The sequence below is a fragment of the Rhyacophila brunnea genome, unplaced genomic scaffold, assembly GCF_057557595.1.
Source record: "Rhyacophila brunnea isolate RB1 unplaced genomic scaffold, BYU_Rbru_1.0 scaffold_2, whole genome shotgun sequence".
In the NCBI taxonomy this organism is placed as follows: domain Eukaryota; kingdom Metazoa; phylum Arthropoda; class Insecta; order Trichoptera; family Rhyacophilidae; genus Rhyacophila; species Rhyacophila brunnea.
Genome location: NW_028232859.1, coordinates 42,809,981 through 42,830,621, shown reverse-complemented (window position 1 = coordinate 42,830,621; position 20,641 = coordinate 42,809,981). Strand labels below are relative to the sequence as shown.

Below are 20,641 nucleotides of genomic sequence, written 5' to 3'. Positions count from 1 at the left end.
CCATAAATAATATCTACATATCAATTTTTCTGATGTTCTGATGTTTTCAATTTGTTTTTAATTGCTAATAATTATATCTTGTGTATATTTTTTTATATCTAATTCATTTTTTTCTTTTATTTACTACAGTTATTTTTGAAATTAGAAAAACCCGATTAAACAAAAACCTGTATTGTTTACTCCAAACACATCGTATAACGATAATGCATTTTATATATTGGCGTCGTTTAATCTGCTTTTTTATTGGGCATCCACTATCAAACGTCAATAATGAATACCATTTTCTTATATTTTGCTGATCTGAACAGAGGTAGAATGCTGAGCTTAAACCAGTCTCAGAAATTTTTGAACAATAACATTCTTCTGCTGTCAGATTTTGCTTACTGGAAATATTACCTCCTTTCGTTTGTTTTAATATTTGGTTGTTTATTTGAGCGTTAACGTCCAGGGTGGACATGTTCGGCGGAGCCTCGAGCAGCGTACGCAACTCAAACGTAACTTTGCTTTTCCACCTGAAATAAAACATGTAATCTGTACATCCACATATCGAAATCTTGAAATATTTTGAGTATTGTTTCTGAAAATGATCACGCTTTTACTTCGTATGAATAGTATCAACAATACATATCATCACTTTCTCATTTCAATTGCCAAGCTTAGGTAATGGCTAATTAATACTTTATTCAGGCGGCTGTCGTGGTGCAGTGGGTAAGGCGTTGGCCTTCCACCCGAGAGTTCTGGGTTCGATTCCCGGTCATGACAAAAACATTTATGTGTTTTTCTGAAAGCCTGGGTGTTTTATATGTTCAAAAATTAATAACAACCACCTTGTACGAAAAAGCAAGGACATGGTTATTAATAATTCAAAAAAAAAAAATCTTTATTCAGGCATGTAAAAGTCACTCTGGCCTATTGTACATTTTCTTCGTGTAGAAATGACAAAATATGAATGTATTTAAACCAAAACCTGAACAAAAATAAATCATAAGTGCGAGTGAGTAAGTATTTTCACGCTTATACCGCTCTATGCATTAGAGTAAGATAGCATTTCTGCGGCTGAATTTTAAAAATTTGGAAACGTCGCCGAAAAAAAATAATTTAACTTGCATTTAAAAACTGCTAGCACGTGTTGCTGAAATATATTTTCTTTGTGTTAAATATTATAAAGTTAGTGGTAATTATTTAATAATAGAAAATTATGGTTAACTATGTTATATTTAAATTTGGTAATCGTACTGAAAAGCAACACGATGGTATAACGTTTCATAGTTAATAATAAAATCGTTGTTTTACTGTGCGTTATACGCTATAAATACGGCTTCATTTTGCTGAAAAGTAGATCCTCTCTATATATCATTACTCTGAGGTTTAAACTGCTCTGTCAGACTTTCATCAACGTTTCATTCCATATCGTATGCATACTATAAATTTACCGGTTAACCGGTTTTTAATTTTATTGATGAATTTGCCAACCCTTGGATTTATCTACATAGTATGAGATTCGGCGAGCACCGTAACGCGATTTTCGTCGCCGATCTATTCTCGGTTGACTTAACGATCGCGACCGAAGCGTTAGCGCAACGTTAATTTACCACGACGTGATAATACGGCGCCGGGACATTTTCTTGGGCCGGGGCGGGGCAGGGGTGGCACTTAACGGGTTAAGTTGAGGGCATTCGGTATTATTGCTTCAGAAGCTGTTTTGGCTTACTATTCACTTTGGATCAACCGTGCGTGAAACGACGGCATAAGGTGCTGCTAATTTTGCAGTTTAACTCTTTAATATCATTACGTTGTTCGAAATTTGATTGGATTAAGGTGTCTATGGTATATAAATCAGGATAGCAGCGATTCACTTTACAATTATTCGAGGGCCGTACTGGGTACAAATCTCATGATATGTTCTATCCTTGGTTGCAAAATGAAAAAGGAGCAAAAATTACTGTATAATATATAATAAATATTGTAGTCTCTCTTTCAGAGGAGTTATTTTCAGATAAATCCTTAATATGACTGTAATGACAATATTATGTGTTATTGAAATTAGTGCAACATGTTTACTGAATCCTTTTCTAAGATAGTGCATCCACAATATCTATGTAAGATTTTTCTAAAAATACTAAATTTATCATGACTCCGTATCGTTTTTAACACATTAGCTTAGAGTATTTTATCGCATTATTTCTGTAATAGTAACTTCCAAATCATATAAAAGAGTTTTATGATTATTATTATACCATAATATACGAGTATCTTTAACCATATCTAAAAAAAACAGTTTTTTTTTATCTAAATGGTGGACATGGTGTAATGAATTAAAATTATAATAATACAGTTTGGTTAAACATTTTGCTTGAAATACACAACAAAAAATGTTTTGGATCGAGAGAAATGGATTGAATGAATTCTCTCATATATCAGTGAATTAACCTCAATTATTAATATAATATATGAATCGCCTAGAGTCATAACTCACATTTTGCATTTTTTAGTTAAATATACCAAGTGTGTCTAAAGGTACTATTAATCTATATAAAGAAAAATAGTTAGTATCAAGTCATTTTAAACCAAACCATTGACAAAGTTGACTGTTGGTGTCATAACTCACAATTTTAATGAATAATTTGAATTCTGTCACTAAGTCCTTTCTACCAATCAGGGATCTCTATTTTTTCATAGTGTGATGTGTGCCTTGGGAGTATTATATATATTTTCAAATAAAAAATATAAATCGACTCACTCAATCATTAATATTATATTAGTAGTTCAATACATTTCGTCTTATTACAAAAAACATTGATCTAGTCGTTTTTTGCGATTATCTCAAAATTCGATTTTTGAATATGTGAGCGACTCTAGGCAACTCAAATATAGAAGAAAGATGTTCGTAAAATATACAGTTGACAGTAAAAAACAATTTTATATTCGTTCATATTTTTTTTCAATTTTTGTCTTCATACTGCCTACGTCATGGAATCAAAATATTTTCCAAACTTATTTTCTAGGCTGAAGTAATTTATTATATTGGTGAAATGTGACGCGGCATTTTACAAAACGTTAGCTAGAGAAGTCACGTTTAATTTTCTATTTTGATAGGAAAACTTTAATTCCTCTCTCGCGCCGTGCACTTGTTTGCTTGAAAGGAAAAGTTCCATGCCTGTGGGGCTAGATGGCGCACTTTGTTATTTCAATTTTACTTGAGGTTTCGTAAATAGGTCCGAACCACATAAAAATCAGCATAGCCTTTTAATTTAGTATAACAAACGGTAAAATGCAATACAGGGAAAATTAATGCGGTGGTCCAACAATATAGCCTTCCATATTTTTTTTTTATATATATATATATATTGTCTCTATATTGTCGCCCCAATTAATAGTTATGGTAGTAAGTACAATGTGAGTTTGTGGTTAAAGAAAAAATAAATAAAGACATGCGAACTACCTGATTTACATCAAACCAATTATGATACATGAGATCCTGGTCAAATCAAATGCAGACAAAGTCAGTTACATGTAAATTGTGTGTAAAATATTTCACAGTGAGACAGTTTACCGTGAGCTTTCTTATCGGAAAGAGATGACCGTATGCTATACGGTCTGTAATTGATTAATAGATTCAATATGAACATTAATTCAATTTTCATAGCTGATTTTGGCAAAATTCATGAATTCAAGAATAAAACCCGAACCTAACCTAACAAATAATTCAGAATGTCGGCTATTTTCAAAATTTCTTTGTCGTTGGCTTCCTGTAAAGTATAAACCGTCAATAACCGTGTTTTATTTAGACATGCATTTTATGTCAGTACTATACGACCCAAAGTGGTTGGACGGTCTTTATTGTACGGCCATATATTTTCGATACAATATTTCACGGTGAAGTGTGATACGGCGAACTGCATACGTATAAGTTTCTGGACACAGACAATGTCATGTATGTTACAAAGCATACAAATGGTGATATTCAGATATATTTCAGGTAAAATTCTAAGACATACAATGAATATTGAATAAATCTGATTTTTTTTTAAGTATCTAATGTTGTCAGATTAGTAAAACAAACAAGAAAATTCTAGAATGTATATATGGAAAGAGTTTAGGACACTAGCTTCCCAATATAAAAGGACACTAGGAAGACGTGATGGCTATTATCTTCCCGACAGACCTCGCAAAAGATAGAAAGTGAAATTGGACTCAACCTCGCAAAATTTGAATAAAACTGTCGTATTCTTTGGTTCGGCGGAAGATAGGTATTGCAGTTGAAAGGCAATAATACTTGTTCGTGATGATGGAGAAGGCGTGAATTTATTTACTGTTTCAAATTACTACAAGGGTACAATCGATGCAATATAACAATATAACGGCAATTCAATGCGATGTGTCTTTAAGGGAAACTTATAATCAAGTGAGATGTCTAATTGATTTTGGACATTCTATTTATACATATTGACACTATGAAATAATATTTTGAAATTATGATGAAATAATATTAATTCGTAATGTTATGAAATTGCAGATCCTGATAACATTACGAAATCATAAATAAATAGTTAAAAAATAATATTATAATTATTGAGATCTGGGAATCCGATGACTGCCACAAAACTGACCAATTTGTCGACTTAATAGAAAATAAATGACAATAAGTATGGTTAATCAATTTTGAAGATTGGATCAAAATACATATGACGTCGATATATTCCGTAAATAAGAATTTTTGGTTGCAAATACCTGAGCTGGTTGATAACAAAATATGGCAACTCATATTGAAAAAAGACGAAAACTACACAAATTTTAATGTGATTAGATATTTTTGTTTTAATCACGAAATATCATATTTTAATACTATATTATGTAAACGCAGTTGTGTCATTCAGGGTATTTGGAAGAGATTTCATTAGTATTATGAAATTAGTTGAGTACGAAAAAACCATCTAATTTATTTTTCTATAATTATGTATTATATTTATAATTATATATGTATTATATTAATAATCTTTTCAAATACCAGAATCAATGATTTATCTTATTTAAAATAGTGTGTTTAGGTTGAATGATATGCTATGGAACGTATGTTCTTAGTAACAGTTGTAAAGATTCATAATATGTAATACTATTATTATTTTATATAAAAATACAATAACAATGGGTATACTATGCTTACTAATTTATTATTTAAAAATATAAATATTGTAGGGTCTGATTCATAAAATATTGTTGTTTTTGAAGCGCTGAAGGTTATGCACCATTTTATGATATCTCTTTTCTAACAAAAGCCTAAATTATCATAATTTCGTAAGAAATTTTTAAACAACAATAGTGTGACACCAGCACGGCGTCAGATGAATAAATTTATAATGTCGAATCGAATGGATTTCGCATCAACGATACAATCTATTTTTCCTAAAACGTAATTCTTATAAAAAGCTTTTTCGGAGCTTTTAAGTTACTATGAAAGTATTCTCGAGGCCAACATGGCGGCATATTAACAATCCATCTCTAGAATACGCTACCTGCTGGGAAAGATAACTCAACTTCGCACACACTTTTCAAAACTTCCCCGTGTTTACAAAGTGTTCGTTTTTAAAAAATACGCTTTCAGACCAAACTTTTGCATTATTTCACATTTTACTTTTCAATTTATTGGCATTTGATGCTGTGAATTTAGTCAACTTATATTTGACATATAAGTTTCTTAATTAAAATAGAATTTTATCCTATACTGATAAATTAATTTATTTTAGGAACCTATTCGGAGATTAGAGTACCTGCATATTATTATTATTGGACACGAAACCCCTGGGAGGGATTTAGTCTCTTTAAGTAATAGATTCAAATTTCAACTACTCTCCGCTACTAAAGATTAATCCTGGATATTGATCTAACTAGTTCCGTCATGATAATATCAATCCATCAAAGAATCAAACGTCTAACTCGATTTTTTTAGAAAATACTTTTATTATTTTTATATATTAGATTAGATATAATTTATATATTTATGATTATATTATCGTTATCCATGCACTGCAGATGTCTTTTCCACTAAACTTGTTCAATCTAGATATGTTATTTTTGAACAGTATATACAATTTAAAATTGTTAAAATTAAAATTTAATGTTTAAAATACGCCCTGCTCTGTCGACCTGAGTTAAGCCAATGACATTATTAATGGACAACGCATTCAATACAGTAGCTAGTAAGTAAATTCACGCACAGTGACATTCGCACATGTATAGGTAGACGTCACGCAATTTCCATTATGCGATATCACGCATCGGAAATTTATAGCAATATCACCTTTATTGTAATGGCGTTAGAACAGTGTTTCTAGTGTCAATGTTCATTTAAGCGAACCCGTTCGAACCGAACCGTTTGGCAGACCCAACAAAAAGCATCGGAAATTTATAGCAATATCACCTTTATTGTAATGGCGTTAGAACAGATTATGCCATTCGGCAGACCCGACAAAAAAGTGTCATTTTTATTCCCAGATGCTTCGTCTATATGAATGTCATTGAGTTAAGCCATAGTTTCAGTATTAGCACTATGAAACATAATATGAAATATCCAATAGAATAAGTATCCTATTTATCTATTATTTTTCTTTTCTTGACATCACAAAAAATGTTAAATATATGTCGTCCATTGATAATAACATCTATTTGCTATCAATATTAACTTTTAACTGCCAAACTATGCGGTTATTGGTAAGGTACAAAAATTTACTGACCGTTTTTACCTTACTTATATCTATATAGAAATACAGAAGGCTATTGAATTTTATAGGAAAGTGTTTTAGCCTCATGTATTTTGCGGCTTATGATTACGGCAGATTTTTAGATAAGAAAAGCATCTTCAAAGTCATATTCCGTTTAAAGTATTATAAAATTTATTATTTAATATAGTATGTCATTTATGTATTCGAAGAGGTGCATGGAGTTGTTAGGCATATTTCCAGTGCTTATATGAAAAATAATTACAAGATAAAAAGAACTTTTTAAATACCACGTTTTTAAATTTTCTATTGAATCATATAAACTTGAAATTATATGTATTAATAAATACTTTTTTGTACTTGATAGAAATACTGAATAATTAATATTATGGAATAATGAAATGTCATATAACGCACGTATATATTAATAATTTAGTTGCTAGGACCCCCTTAGCAACCAATAATAGTGAGTAGTAAATATTAATTTTAACGAATTTTTTTCCGAAACATACATAACAAAATTAACTGAAATGAATCCAATTCTACTTAAACATGGCCAACAGTATTAAAAGAATGCATTGTCGTGGTGTTCTGATATGGTATAAAAGTTTCAAATGTCTAGCTAGTCGGGAAGTTAGTTAAAAAATCTTCAATCGTCCAATACAAATCTTGGACAAACAAGAAAAAATTTGTACTGGTCACACAAGAAAAAATCTGTACCGGACAAACAAGAATACGAGCTAATAAAGATGTGGTAATAAGGCAGGCCAACGCGTCTCTTTGCCTGAGTTTTTGCTAAAGCATATTTTTAATGTATTATTTTTTTCACTCACTTGGATAGATTTATCTAATTTTACGATAATTATAACATGTACATATTAAGTGTAATGAATCAAAAGTCAACACTGGTTTTAACGCGCATGTATTATTCGACAGCTATTTAATATTTTGAGTACCTTACTATGTAAATCCGGAAATTACCGTTGAATAATGGAATAGTTGGAATATGTAATTTACTTCCTACGCGTGTGAATGGGAGGAAATTATTTTTACTCCGAACTAATTGTTTTTGATAAACCTTTATAGCTTCAAATTAAAATTGAATTTCGTCGAAAGGAAAGTCGCAATATTTGTATTACATACAAAGTGGCGTCATAATTATATAATTAGTGCAATCAAAAGTAGCATTTACACGAATTGATTATGAGTTAAATTATTTGGAAAGCCATCTACAGCGTCACCAAAGTGCATTCAGAAAAATTATTCCATGGCAAAGTTATGAACATTTCAGCAGGATAGTTAGTGGTATTAATAATATAAAAAATCAATAAAAAAAGAAATCAACTGGTGTTTACGTGGTAAAACTCTATTATAATGTAAAAAGTAATGTTTTTTTTAATTTTATTTTAATTGGGTTATTTACGTTGAAGGCTGTTTCTGACAATACACATATCTTCAGGATGGTCGACTATAACTATTATAGTAAACCAAAATAAAATTGTTGCTTGAAATTCCTGTAATATTGCAATTTATCAGTAATACCGTTTTGGCTTTGCTAAACCTGTCGATATTGAAAAAATATCAATATCAAACTAGAAGAAAAATCCAGGTGGCAGTGCCATCTGTCAAAATTCCTGAAGATGCGTTCCATAATATAATCCACTTTTAATATAAATATTCTTTCTGTATCCCTCTCTCACACACATTTACATAATATATTTATTTTTGTCTCACCTTACCCTTATACGTTTTCTTTTGATTTCCCTCTTTCTCACATGTACGTGTATATTCCATATTATCGTAGGTACTTTTATATAAATATACTTTTTTTCCCTCTCACACACATTTAGATAATGTATTATTACCTTAACCATAGACAGTTTAATATTTTTTCATACATACTTCTGTACATGTTTTTTTAGATAAATTAAGGCAAATGTTATATTATAATACAATAATTGTTGTAATAAGTGGTTTATTATTAATATTAATTATACTGATATTATGTTAGTAATTTTGAAACTTTAGTACCATCGTTTAGATCCCATTTCTAAGGTTTAATACATCTCCTGATATATATATATATATATGTACATATTCTATCTCAAGAACAACATTTACTTGATCTTAATTTCCTAAAGTTTGCATACCATTATTTAACCGAAGTATTCAGATATATATATTATATAAATTATTCTATAGGAAAGGTTTCTTTGTAAAACATTAATTAGTATGTTAATGATTACTTTGCAACGCTACTGTATGAGAGTTTGGATAACGTGTGCCAAATTATATGATATTTATATATCAATAATTAACGGCTACTGTTACGCGAAATGCTGAAACGACTTTAAAATAATTTTATACATAATAAAATTATTGTATTCTGTCACATATTCGGGGTACATTTTCAAAATATAGATTTTATTATACTTGTAAAATAATATCATTATATATATCTACGGTTAATAAGATTGCGGCAGGACTAGGACAGGTGTGTCGTATCCTCTCAGTATCATCTTGAATTGGTTGAATTTGCTGATCAGAAGGTTGCGTAGCTTTGAAAGTCGGGTGTCACCACTGTAGGAATCTACTTTAGCTGTGGATAGGTGATTCAGATGAAAGACGGTCGTGGTTATTTGTGATGATGGAGGAATGAGAGTTTATTTACTGTATAGTTAAATACAGGGGTACAATCGGTAAATATAATGACAATGCAGTGCGATGTGATTTTACAGGGAACTTTTTATCGAATGACATCTTCAATCAATTATGATCCGCTATTTATCGACGTACTCAAAATCAAAATAATATATTGAAAAGAATATTTAGGAAATAGCTATTATAATTATGTCAGCTATTTTATATCGAGTTTGCGCTCAGTAGATATGACTGACTATGTAATAAAACGGATATTACGGAAATTATAATTGCAGTCAGCTATTTACTGAGTTTGCAATAATTAGACACTACGGGAAATGGAAATTAAGGAATTAGTTGGATATTAAATATTGCCGATCAATATGCTGACACGGCTTGAGTTATTTATCCCCATATATATATATTGGCCTCCAGAGTTGTGGTTGTATTTATAAACAGATTTTTTTGCGATAAACGGATGTTAGTCACTTGCCCAATGAATTATTAAATAAAATGAATCTAGAGTAAATAAAATAAATATTTATACCAGTTTAGGTATATACGTCGCCTAAAACATCTGTCAATATCGGTGTTGATATATTCCACTTACATGAGGATGAGTATAGGTGGAGGTTGTTTTATAAATTCTTAAAATAGGGTGTGTTTTACTCATCCGTTGTACTTCCTTGTACCTATCTAATTTATATTTTTTGTATTAACACATTATTACTGTTTTAATAATATTTCTTCGTTTCTAAATGTCATGTTTTGTAATGTCCACAATATGTTAAAAAATAAATGAATTGAAATAAATTTAGTTCAAATATTTTCAAATTAACAAAAAAAATGATTAAGAAACACTATAATTATTTTATATGCAATAATTGTAACAATAACATATTAAAAAAATATTTGATATCGATGAAAGAAAATCATAAGGTAGATGATACAATTTATCGATACGATATTACTTTTTTTATGTATTAGTAATTTTATTACTTCCACTTCGACCATATCTTGATTGAATAGACGACCTGTATTTGACATGTGATATACGTTTCCTCTCTCGGGCCAGATTTGTAAAGGTATATTAATGCCCCACGAATGGCGATTTTGTTAGTTCGCCCTAGTCCGGCCCTTGTTTTGTGCCATTATCCAGATTGCTATACAACAAAGATTTACTGCAAGGGAGCATCCGTAAAAGAACTATGGGATAAGCATCTGAGGGAGATGCTTTCCAAACATTCAAGACCAGCCTATACATTTTTTATTAATTTATTTTCGTGTACGATCTCATTGTTTTACTTTCTTTTATCCTATTACTTGGGAACTATTATGTTGTAGTCAAAAAACTATTATAGTGTTTTAACTATCATATATATATATATATATATATATATATATACGCTTTCTCCAGAAATCTTCTAACCAACTTTTCATCTACTCCGTAGATATTTTAAACTCATCACATTAATGTAAATTCAAGAACTGGTTTTTTTTAATGGGAGATATTGTACTTTATTCTTTCAAAAAACTAACTTTCTTAATTATTTAATCCATCTAAAATCTTCAGCAATCGATTCCTTGTAGTCAGCTTGTAGTTCAAAATATAATATATAATATACATAACAATAAAATTATAGTGTAAAACCTTCTTATTTTATTGGCGTCTTAATTTTTGTATGTACATCTCCTTATCTCTGGTCAGTAATATTAAATCAATATTGCTTTGTAGGTTTTAGCCACTTATAGAAATTGAGTAGCCAAGAGAATTTTCTACTTAGGCCTTCTTTACATTCTACCTTACCATGTGTTATAAACTGTAGTAAATTTTTAATACTTCTCAAAGTCTACAATATTTATCAAAATAAAATAATTTTAAAATCTAAGGGTATAATCATTATACTAGTGATACTATCAGGTCAATTTAATGATTGTATACTCACAAGGTTTTAACTTTTATTGACAAAATATCCGTAATAATTATTTCATTAATATTATTTTTGTTTTCAATGTCATCATCAATCAAACTTAAGTATAATAAATAAGGTTTTATAAATAGAACATGATTAAAGGTTAAATACTACCCACATGATCTTAAATGAATAATGATAAATTGTTTATAAAAAATGTTGATTATATTGAATAACACAAATTTATCGACTCTACCAAAATCTTTTACGCGCCCTGAGCACTTTTCAAAAATGTTATACTGTGCCCTAAAGATAGCTAATCTCTAGATTAAGTCGATTATACTAAGTGGTTTTATTTTCTCATACACCTAAAAGATATTATAACTACTATTATTAATAATACGCAAGAATATTTATTAATGTTATTGCTGTAAAAGAATGCGTATCTTCCTTGGTATTTATAATAATAACTATTTTGATTTAAGATATCACAAACAATCACAACAAAATATATGTACAATATAAATCAAGTAAATTTTTTTCTCCGTAAAACGTTTGGTCTTTTATTTTCAAAAATATTTTCTGGTCTGTTGATTTCAAAAAAAATTGTTTCAGTGAATATTTACGCTAGAAAAATCACTTTAGATATTCACTTTTTTTATAGTGAAAAACAATTGAACACTATATCGTTGTGTTATGCATGAATGAATAAAAAACGATTGTATCAAAGCTAGCAGGAAGTTTCATTTTAAAAATAAAAGTGAATCTATTTTTTTTATTTTTAATGCTTTTTCACTAATAATTTAATTTCAAACAGTATTAAAATATTTTCATGTATTTCAAATTATAGTCTTTTTTTTAAATTACGTGCAAAATCTACATCTAATCTAGCTACAGATACAGAACTTTGATATTATAACAAAAAGACCTATATTTCAATGAAATGTATTCATTATTACCCCAAAGATGTGTACTATACAAGAAATAGGTAGTCAATATTATTTATTGCTTTACTAGTATCAAATAATAAAAGCTTCAGAATGAATAATGAAAAGCTTTTGATGGCATAACAAAATACTGCAATGCGATTGACTTGCATAAATATATTGTGCTGATACATCTAGAAAACTTTAACGGCCCACGTGCTCGTCGTAGGTCAAAATTGAGTTTTTATTGTATTTTCAAACCATGATCCTGGACACTCCTTAAACGTTGTAGATAATCTATTTATATAATTTTGAAGCCTTATTATCCTTTATAGTTATTTTAAACATTTGATGACTGCATAAAGTATTTTTGTTACATAAAATAGTATTCTTTTAAACCTCTCGCTCTAATGTTTTAGAATATAGTCATATTTCGGTACATAACTGGGCAGTGGTGTTAAGATTTTTTACATTTATTAATATTTAAACGCATTTATAAAACCATTAGTATAATTTATTACGAGATAATTTTTGTAAAATATTCACGATATAAAATTATATTGATAATCTCTTTGATCCCAAATTTGACAAAAATTAGGCATTGTATTACTTCAATTCTAGTTTGTCAATTTATGGCTACGGCCGTATGTTGTAGCTTAACCACTGGGGAATGACAAAAGAAATGGCGTATTTAAAAAAAACACTACCTTATTCTTAGGTCAATAATTATTATAAAGCAATCATTATCCATAAAATGTTTATTACACTTGAATGGTCAAAGACATATAATAAGTATCTTTAGAATCATCTTCAAATGTGTTGATGTTGCCGATTTTTTGAATAATAAAACGCCTAATTCTTGTCAAATTTGGGATCACAGAGATTATCAATATAATTTTTTATCGTGAATATTTTACAAAAATTATCTCGTAATAAATTATACAATGGTTTTATAAATGCGTTTAAAAAATAATAAATGTAAAAAATCTTAACACCACTGCACAGTTATGTACCGAAATATGACTATATTCTAAAACATTAGAGCGAGAGGTTTAAAAGAATACTATTTTATGTAACAAAAATACTTTATGCAGTCATCAAATGTTTTAAATAACTATAAAGGATAATATGGCTTCAAAATTATATAATTAGATTATCTATAACGTTTAAGGAGTGTCCAGGATCATGGTTTGAAAATACAATAAAAACTCAATTTTGACCTTCGACGAGCATGTCCCCCCTTTTAATTTATGTGAGTAGATATAATAATTCTTAAAAAAATACACAATAATTTGATTACAACGCAATTTAGAGATTGCATTTTAACAGAACAGAAACACACGTTTAATAATGTATATTTATTATAGGATTTTCATTATAAAAAGTATGTTTATGACGTGCTAAAAAAACCGATTGCTGAATATATGACAGTATTTTCATATTAAGGCAATTTCGTTAAATCATAATATAGACAAAATTTTGCACTGCGGAATTGTTATTGCGGTTTTTAGCTGAACATTAAAATGGCAGTTGGCCAAAACCTCGGCCTCTTATTGAAAATTCACAAGATCGTTTTGCTTACCTTGAATTTGCCATGTACTCCAAAATATACTTAGATATAGTTATATTATATGTATATTAAGAAATTTATTGATTTTTGTATTCGAGAAAAATTAATATTTTTTCAAATTTAGATAGAAATTTTACACTTTAAAACGATAAATATTTCAAACATCATTGTATCACCTTCTAATTCATAAAATACGTTGTAATAATAAATATCTAACTTTTCAAATTTGAAGTAATTATTTTTTTCCTAATGTATGTCTATTTTTTTAATAAAAAATCTGTTAAATACATCTTGATTATTAAATTATATTATATATTATTATAATGCTTTAACATGCATTATTATATGCATACTTTAATACATTAATATAACATTATAATGCTTTATTACATTAAATTATCTAATAATCAAACCATGATTTTCCATATTATTGATTTAGACTGTGATCATTGTGATCGTTATCAAAAAGTTTGAAGTAAAATTGATTTTTTAGTACGTATTTTTTTCGACTGTCCCTGTGGAGTACGTTCATCTCATTTATTACTGACAATTATTAAGGTTCTACTATATATACATCGATTTCTATTAATTTAATTGTATGGATACCGCAATAGCAGGACAATATCGAATCTCTATTTGTATTTCTTACTCTACCTAATTAATAGGTACAAATAAGTTTAATTTAGCGCTAATGTAAGTATTTTAGCTAGTCTTTTACCTATATATACATATTAACTTTTAGGTTATATATTTTTTGCTAACAGGTTTTTGTAGATAAAGTATACAAAAGCATATTGTTGTAATAAAAAAGTATGGATTTCCAACTTTGTTCCCACGGAGTCATTTATGCATTATTATATAATATTTTTTTCAGTTGAATTTTTGAGATGATTAACTGGATATACCTATTAACACGTTGAACAAGCAAATTAATTATTTACTTCAGCAATATTTATAGCTACATATATTTGGCGATTTGTTAAAACGCAACCAGCAGCGCTACCGCCTAGCGGGCTAAGGTGTTTACTAATTTGTATTTTTAATATTCATTTGTCAAATATATTATCTAGTTATTCTCTCTCTAAGTTATGTAAGTTTCATTGGAAAAGTGCCCGCCATTCTATTATTGGCTTCTTTCTAATGAAAATTAAGTTGGGTATCTGTGTAGTAGAGTACCCATACATTGCTTCATTATTGCATTAAATATATCACAGTTCGCTTTTTATCTCCAATAAAATAAAAAAGGCAATAAGTATATCCACGTTATTCGACCGTATAATTGCGGTGTTAAATTTATACCGTATTTCTAATAGTCAACTTAAGCACCCTGATTACGTTTATCGGCCAAAGAAACACAGAGCTATCTAGGCGAGAAAAAAGGTCGGCAATATTTTGTGCAAACAGCACCCACCGTCCTATTTTATAAATAGCTTAGATTAAATCCTCCGACAAAGGATGCCGCCCCAGCGTTGATAAGGTAAACATAACTTCTCTCAATGAATGAATCAGGACAACGAAGAAGGACTTAGCAAGGGGGCACTTATTTTCCGCTAGTGAGAAGTGCCACTTGTATTTTTATAAGTGGGAAATTTCTTTGAATGCTTTAAAGATCCTACAGTTCTATGTTATAACATCAAAGTTGGTATTTATGATGTTTTTCAAAGTTCTAAGTGGTCACTACTTATGTTATATTTTACAAAAGACTAGCGATCGCCTACAACTTATATATAAGAAATGTACTGAGTCTTATTATTATTTTTTTGATATCCAGGCACGCGCTTTTCTACCCACGTTTCATCAACACGAATCACGAATTTGTTCAGATTCTAGTCGCGCGCTTCTTAACCGCGCCGCACATATAATATGTACTAGTATATTATTTTCGAGACGTTTAATTTAATATATTGAGCCTCGATATGTCTCCTCCTTCTCTTCTTTCACCCTGTCACGACCCAGCATTGGGGCATAGGGCATGCACAAGTTCCCCCACTTCCCTCGATCCATCACCAACTCTTGCGCCTCCACCTACAGGGCGTAGATCGCTTTTGTAGCACCGCTGCAGGGTGAGAGGGGCCGGCCACGACAACAGAATCCTTGAGACTGTGCCACGTAAAACGTCTTTTCGTAATTACCTCACAAAATTTTTCATGTAAGCCTTGTAAAAATTTAGTACATTAGCACCAATTTTGTAATAATATAAGCTTAACAAGTTTTATCAATATTGAACCAGTGGTTTAATAGTTGTAACTGAACAAACTGACAGATATTCATTATAATATTGTGACGCCAATGTAGGTAAATAGTAATAATGAAGTAAAATTATGTGATTTTGGAAACAGGTAAACTTTTTGAATAGAAAAGCTGACGTGAAAAAAGGTCAATGATAAAACAAACATTGGACTTTATAATTAAAACAAACATATGATTATGAAATCATACTCCTGTCAGTTAAAACGCCTTTTAAATGTATGCTGTATGTGAGCTATTTGATTTGTATCAATAATGTGTATGTCGCATTTTCTCTTAGTGAGGTAAATAATATTGGATATTCACCACAGTGCTGTAGCTAATACTATTAGATAATTATGCAAAAAAGATATTCAAACCGTCCCCCAGTGTTATAAGTTTATAGAAATAAAAATCCCTAGAGAGCTTTTGTTAGCTTTGCATTTTTTTCTGAATTTAGAACTATTCTATATTTTTATAAATAATATTGTTGTTGCTTGGTATTTTAATTTGGTACGAGTATGATGTCCAACCACTAAGTTTAATTTTATATGGATACAGATTTAATTATTAATCACATAACTGTTTTTGTGATTGTTTTATTGTATGCACGTGTACACTATAATACATTTTGCAGATGTATATATTTAGATAATTTTAAATATAAAGTGAATTTAGTATGTAATAGTTTTACGTCATTTTCGGATAAACACAGTACGCGAGGAACGATTATTCAATTTAGAGATTATTTTTGAATTTCTTGTTGAAAGGTTTGATATCGACAAATCATTATATCTATTACAATATAATAAATATTATGATATGTTCAAGTGACAAGTATTTAATTATCGTTTCAGATCGTTAGTTCTATTATATATTGATAGATGATAGTAAAATACTATAAAAATTATTAACTACTATTGGACTGAGATTTAGGATATCATATTCGGTTATATCCAAATGATTTATATATTCTTGCAATGGGTTAGCTATGTCTCTAATAATATGTCATGAACTGAGTTTGACCCACTACTGGATGAGGGCATCCCCTAACCTTTTCCAATATTCTTGTTTGCCAGTTCTTCACTATAATGAACGAAGTTCGTTCCAGTGTGTTTCAGGGCGTAGTATTTTAGAAAAAAAAGATGTTCTTTCCAGTAGGCTCTAAGTATACACATTTTTTTCACTATTCATACGGACAGATTAAGTAACCCCAACCCCATAGTGGATGTGTATTTGATTCAGAGCAACAACTCAACAGGATGGTTGATCGGCTAACGACCAATCTTTTTTTTATTAGCACCATCGACTAAGGTACTTGTTATAATTTGAAATTAAATTGCAATTGATTTTTTTTTACTTTTTTAATTGGTACTCAGGTTTGCCTCTCAATTTATGCACTATGTAGTACACTCACCAATGATACAATCACCAATATAAGGTGTAAGTTTGCTATTGGTGAGTGTGGTTAGTGCCTGGACTTGCCGAAAGATGAAACCTGGTGTGCAAAAAAAATCAAATGGAAAAGTACAACACTTAAATCAATTAATATTACCTCCAATCTGTAGATTTTTACATGCTCTGCTTAGGGTAAAAAATATTTTACTGTACGTTTTTTATAATGATTGTAAATTTTTATTCCAAAAAACAAGAAATAATACGATATTTTCTTTTTTTTTCAGCATCACAGAGACGACTGCAAGATCGCAATTTCTAGCGTATTACAGTTTCACGTCTTTAAGCAATTCCCAGGGTGTTGGTTTTCAGCCCAAAGGTGGAACAAGAATCTTACAAACAGGTATGTCTCGTTTCACTCAAGTAACTTTAGCCAACTTATTCAACAAGTTTTTGTTCACTCACTTTCCTTTGCTTTTTGTTTACTCGGCTGAAATAATCACACCAATTTCAGGCAATTTTCCATTGGCGCTAAAAAGTGAAATTACTACACGGTTCAGTTTATCTCAGTTATCACTCATTTCCCTTTGATAAACTCTTATTATACACATTTACGATAAATTAACTCTTAACTTTTTTCAGTCATTACCCATTTCTATATAATATGTAATAGTAGTAATTTATCACATTAATATTTACAGTTATCATTACTTAACTTCATAATTATACAATATTCACTCATGTTCACAAAAAAATACCATATTACTTACATTCTCATTATTATTTATTTGTATAAATTAAAATCAATCATGTATGTACTGAAAATATTAACATAAATTGTTTAAGACTCACTACATATATTTTATAATTCGTATATAGTATGTTATCAAAAAGGGATACCTTCAAATTATTTTTTGTTACTTTGTCAAATGACCAAAGCGGAATCTCATACCGTCATATGCAGTTTCAAAAAGCTACTTACCTCCGTATAAATAGCAATGATTCGAACAAGTCGTAAACATTTTAAATTATATTGGCCCGCAATGTCCGAGTAGTAATGTCTCCGCTTGGTAAATTGCGTATCTCGGGTTTGAATCATGGGACTGTCAAATTCACAATATGTTATTTTTCGTGTTTGTACCCAGAGCATGAACCTAATAGCCTGAGCAAGTAGCTAATATCCATTTCTCCTAAACAAAACCTCTTCGTAAGGCGAAAAAAAATTTATACTTTTTACTATACTAAAAAACAAGTACCTATGATATATTCTTAAATCTTGTGAATTATTCGTTGAATAAAAGAAATAGTTAATTATAAATTATCATTTGACTACCCACATATACTTTTTGGTCCATTATATTGCATCATCCACATTGAACTGTATCGATAATCGTTTGCTTCATGTCGTGGGCATTGGTATTATGTTTTTTATTATAATATTATTGTGTTTTGATTATATTATACAATACATATTACTAGGAAGTGATAGTTTAAATGTGGTCAGTGGAAAAAGTGGTCAGTGGCTTAAAAATGGTGCACACCACTGATGTCAATAAATATATCTGTGCATACATAATTTTGAAAACATTTCTGAGTATTAAAAAATATTGAAAAAAGTAAGACACCCCGCAGGAATCGAACCTGCATCTCTCGGGTATTGCGCCCATGCACATAGACCACTATGCTAAAAGAATCACACTTAATTGCAATAAATTTTAACTAATGGCTTTTAATACTCTTAGAAGCGGTTTTCAAGCTACTATTCAATATTATGTAGGTTCAATAATTTAGAAAGTTACATTCTTAAATCTTGTGAATTTTTCTTTGAATAAAAAAAATGTCAAATAAAAATATATTTGTGCCTGAGATCCGATGAATCTTAAGTTATCTTTAGGCTTTATGGTTTTATAAATGTCTAGTTACTGTTATGAATAGGCGCTAAATATGAATTGGATTTGAAAGATATAATAATTTGCACAATACAACATCAGCAGCCCTATGTTCTAACTAGTGATATGAAGTCACCCGACGACATGACGTAATTATGACGTCAGCCAATACACGCTCGAGACAAGCCGTCCAACGCACACGGCTCACCATAGATATTATTATGCTTAAATACCTATTTGTGTATGGGGACAATGGATAACGCCACTATTTTAGAGCGGTATTTTCTCGAATGCTATTATCACTCCGGTAGTACGTCACAATGATGTCAAATGACGCCATGTCGACCGGGCGACTACAACTCGCAAGTTCTAACATAAGGCCCCTGTACTTAATCCATATTTGGCAAAAACCAAACTTTACGAAACGAACCGAACGAAAAGACATTCTGGATTATAAGTGTAGATAATTTAACATATTCTAGTTCTACCGGCGGCGAATAGTCATGTTAGTCACTTGTATATTCCAGTATTGACACTCATTTCGGAGCATTTGCTAGTCAGCTTTATGTGGGTGTATATGTACGTGGATCGGAATCCCCGCCGAAAATACTCAAGGGTATTGGATATTTTTGTGCGTTGAAAAGAGATCTGGTAATCTTACCTCCGTCAAATGGGGGCCGTAACTAAGCTATTTATTCGGTTTGAATTAAGCCGGCGAGTATAGGTTGAAACGAGTTTCCCGTAGGCGAAATTTCTGTGAGGATCTTTATCAGACGAACTCATTGAAAGACTGTTGATTTGGATATTTTTCTATCTGAATTCGTAATATAATTTATTCTACTTATCTTCGGTTTTACTTTGGTAGTATGTATTTCATAATAAATTTATTATTATATATTTACATCGAAAATGTATTATTAATCCAAACACTGTATATTTATTCACTTGCCAAATTGAATTATGATTAGGCCAATTATGGTGGCCCTCGTTCTTTTTTTTCTACCTACTAAAAATCCCAATTATTGTCGCAAGACCAGGCGATCAGCAGTCACGGGTCATCAGTCAACCGTGATTAGCTTACTTATTAGCTACATTCAGTTACTTCAAGACAGCAAACATGCTTAGGCTTGATAAAGCTAAAACGTCATTAACCACAGAGTGATTCATCCAAAACGCATCTGTTCGACCTTCGTTCCGTTAAATTTGATACGGTTTGTGCGAAGGTCACGCCTATCATCCATACTAAGCTTGTCATTATCAGTTATTACAAGACACAAATGAGAGTCAGAGTGTCAGAGTGACATTCCAAACCGTCCGTTTACCAGTGCGCACCAGCTCTCTCAACATAAAAGCTCAGTGTCTGGCA

At 30.2% G+C, this 20,641-nt stretch overlaps 1 protein-coding gene across 1 annotated transcript in view; it reads left to right on the top strand.

The window, feature by feature from the left end:
* LOC147072353 (uncharacterized) overlaps positions 1 to 20,641 on the top strand; it is a 255,419-nt gene that overhangs the window by 64,164 nt on the left and 170,614 nt on the right. Inside the window, exon 5 of the mRNA XM_085946675.1 lies at positions 17,674 to 17,789. Coding sequence (XP_085802801.1) covers positions 17,674 to 17,789 — 116 coding nt within the window. The remainder of the gene's footprint in view (positions 1 to 17,673; positions 17,790 to 20,641) is intronic.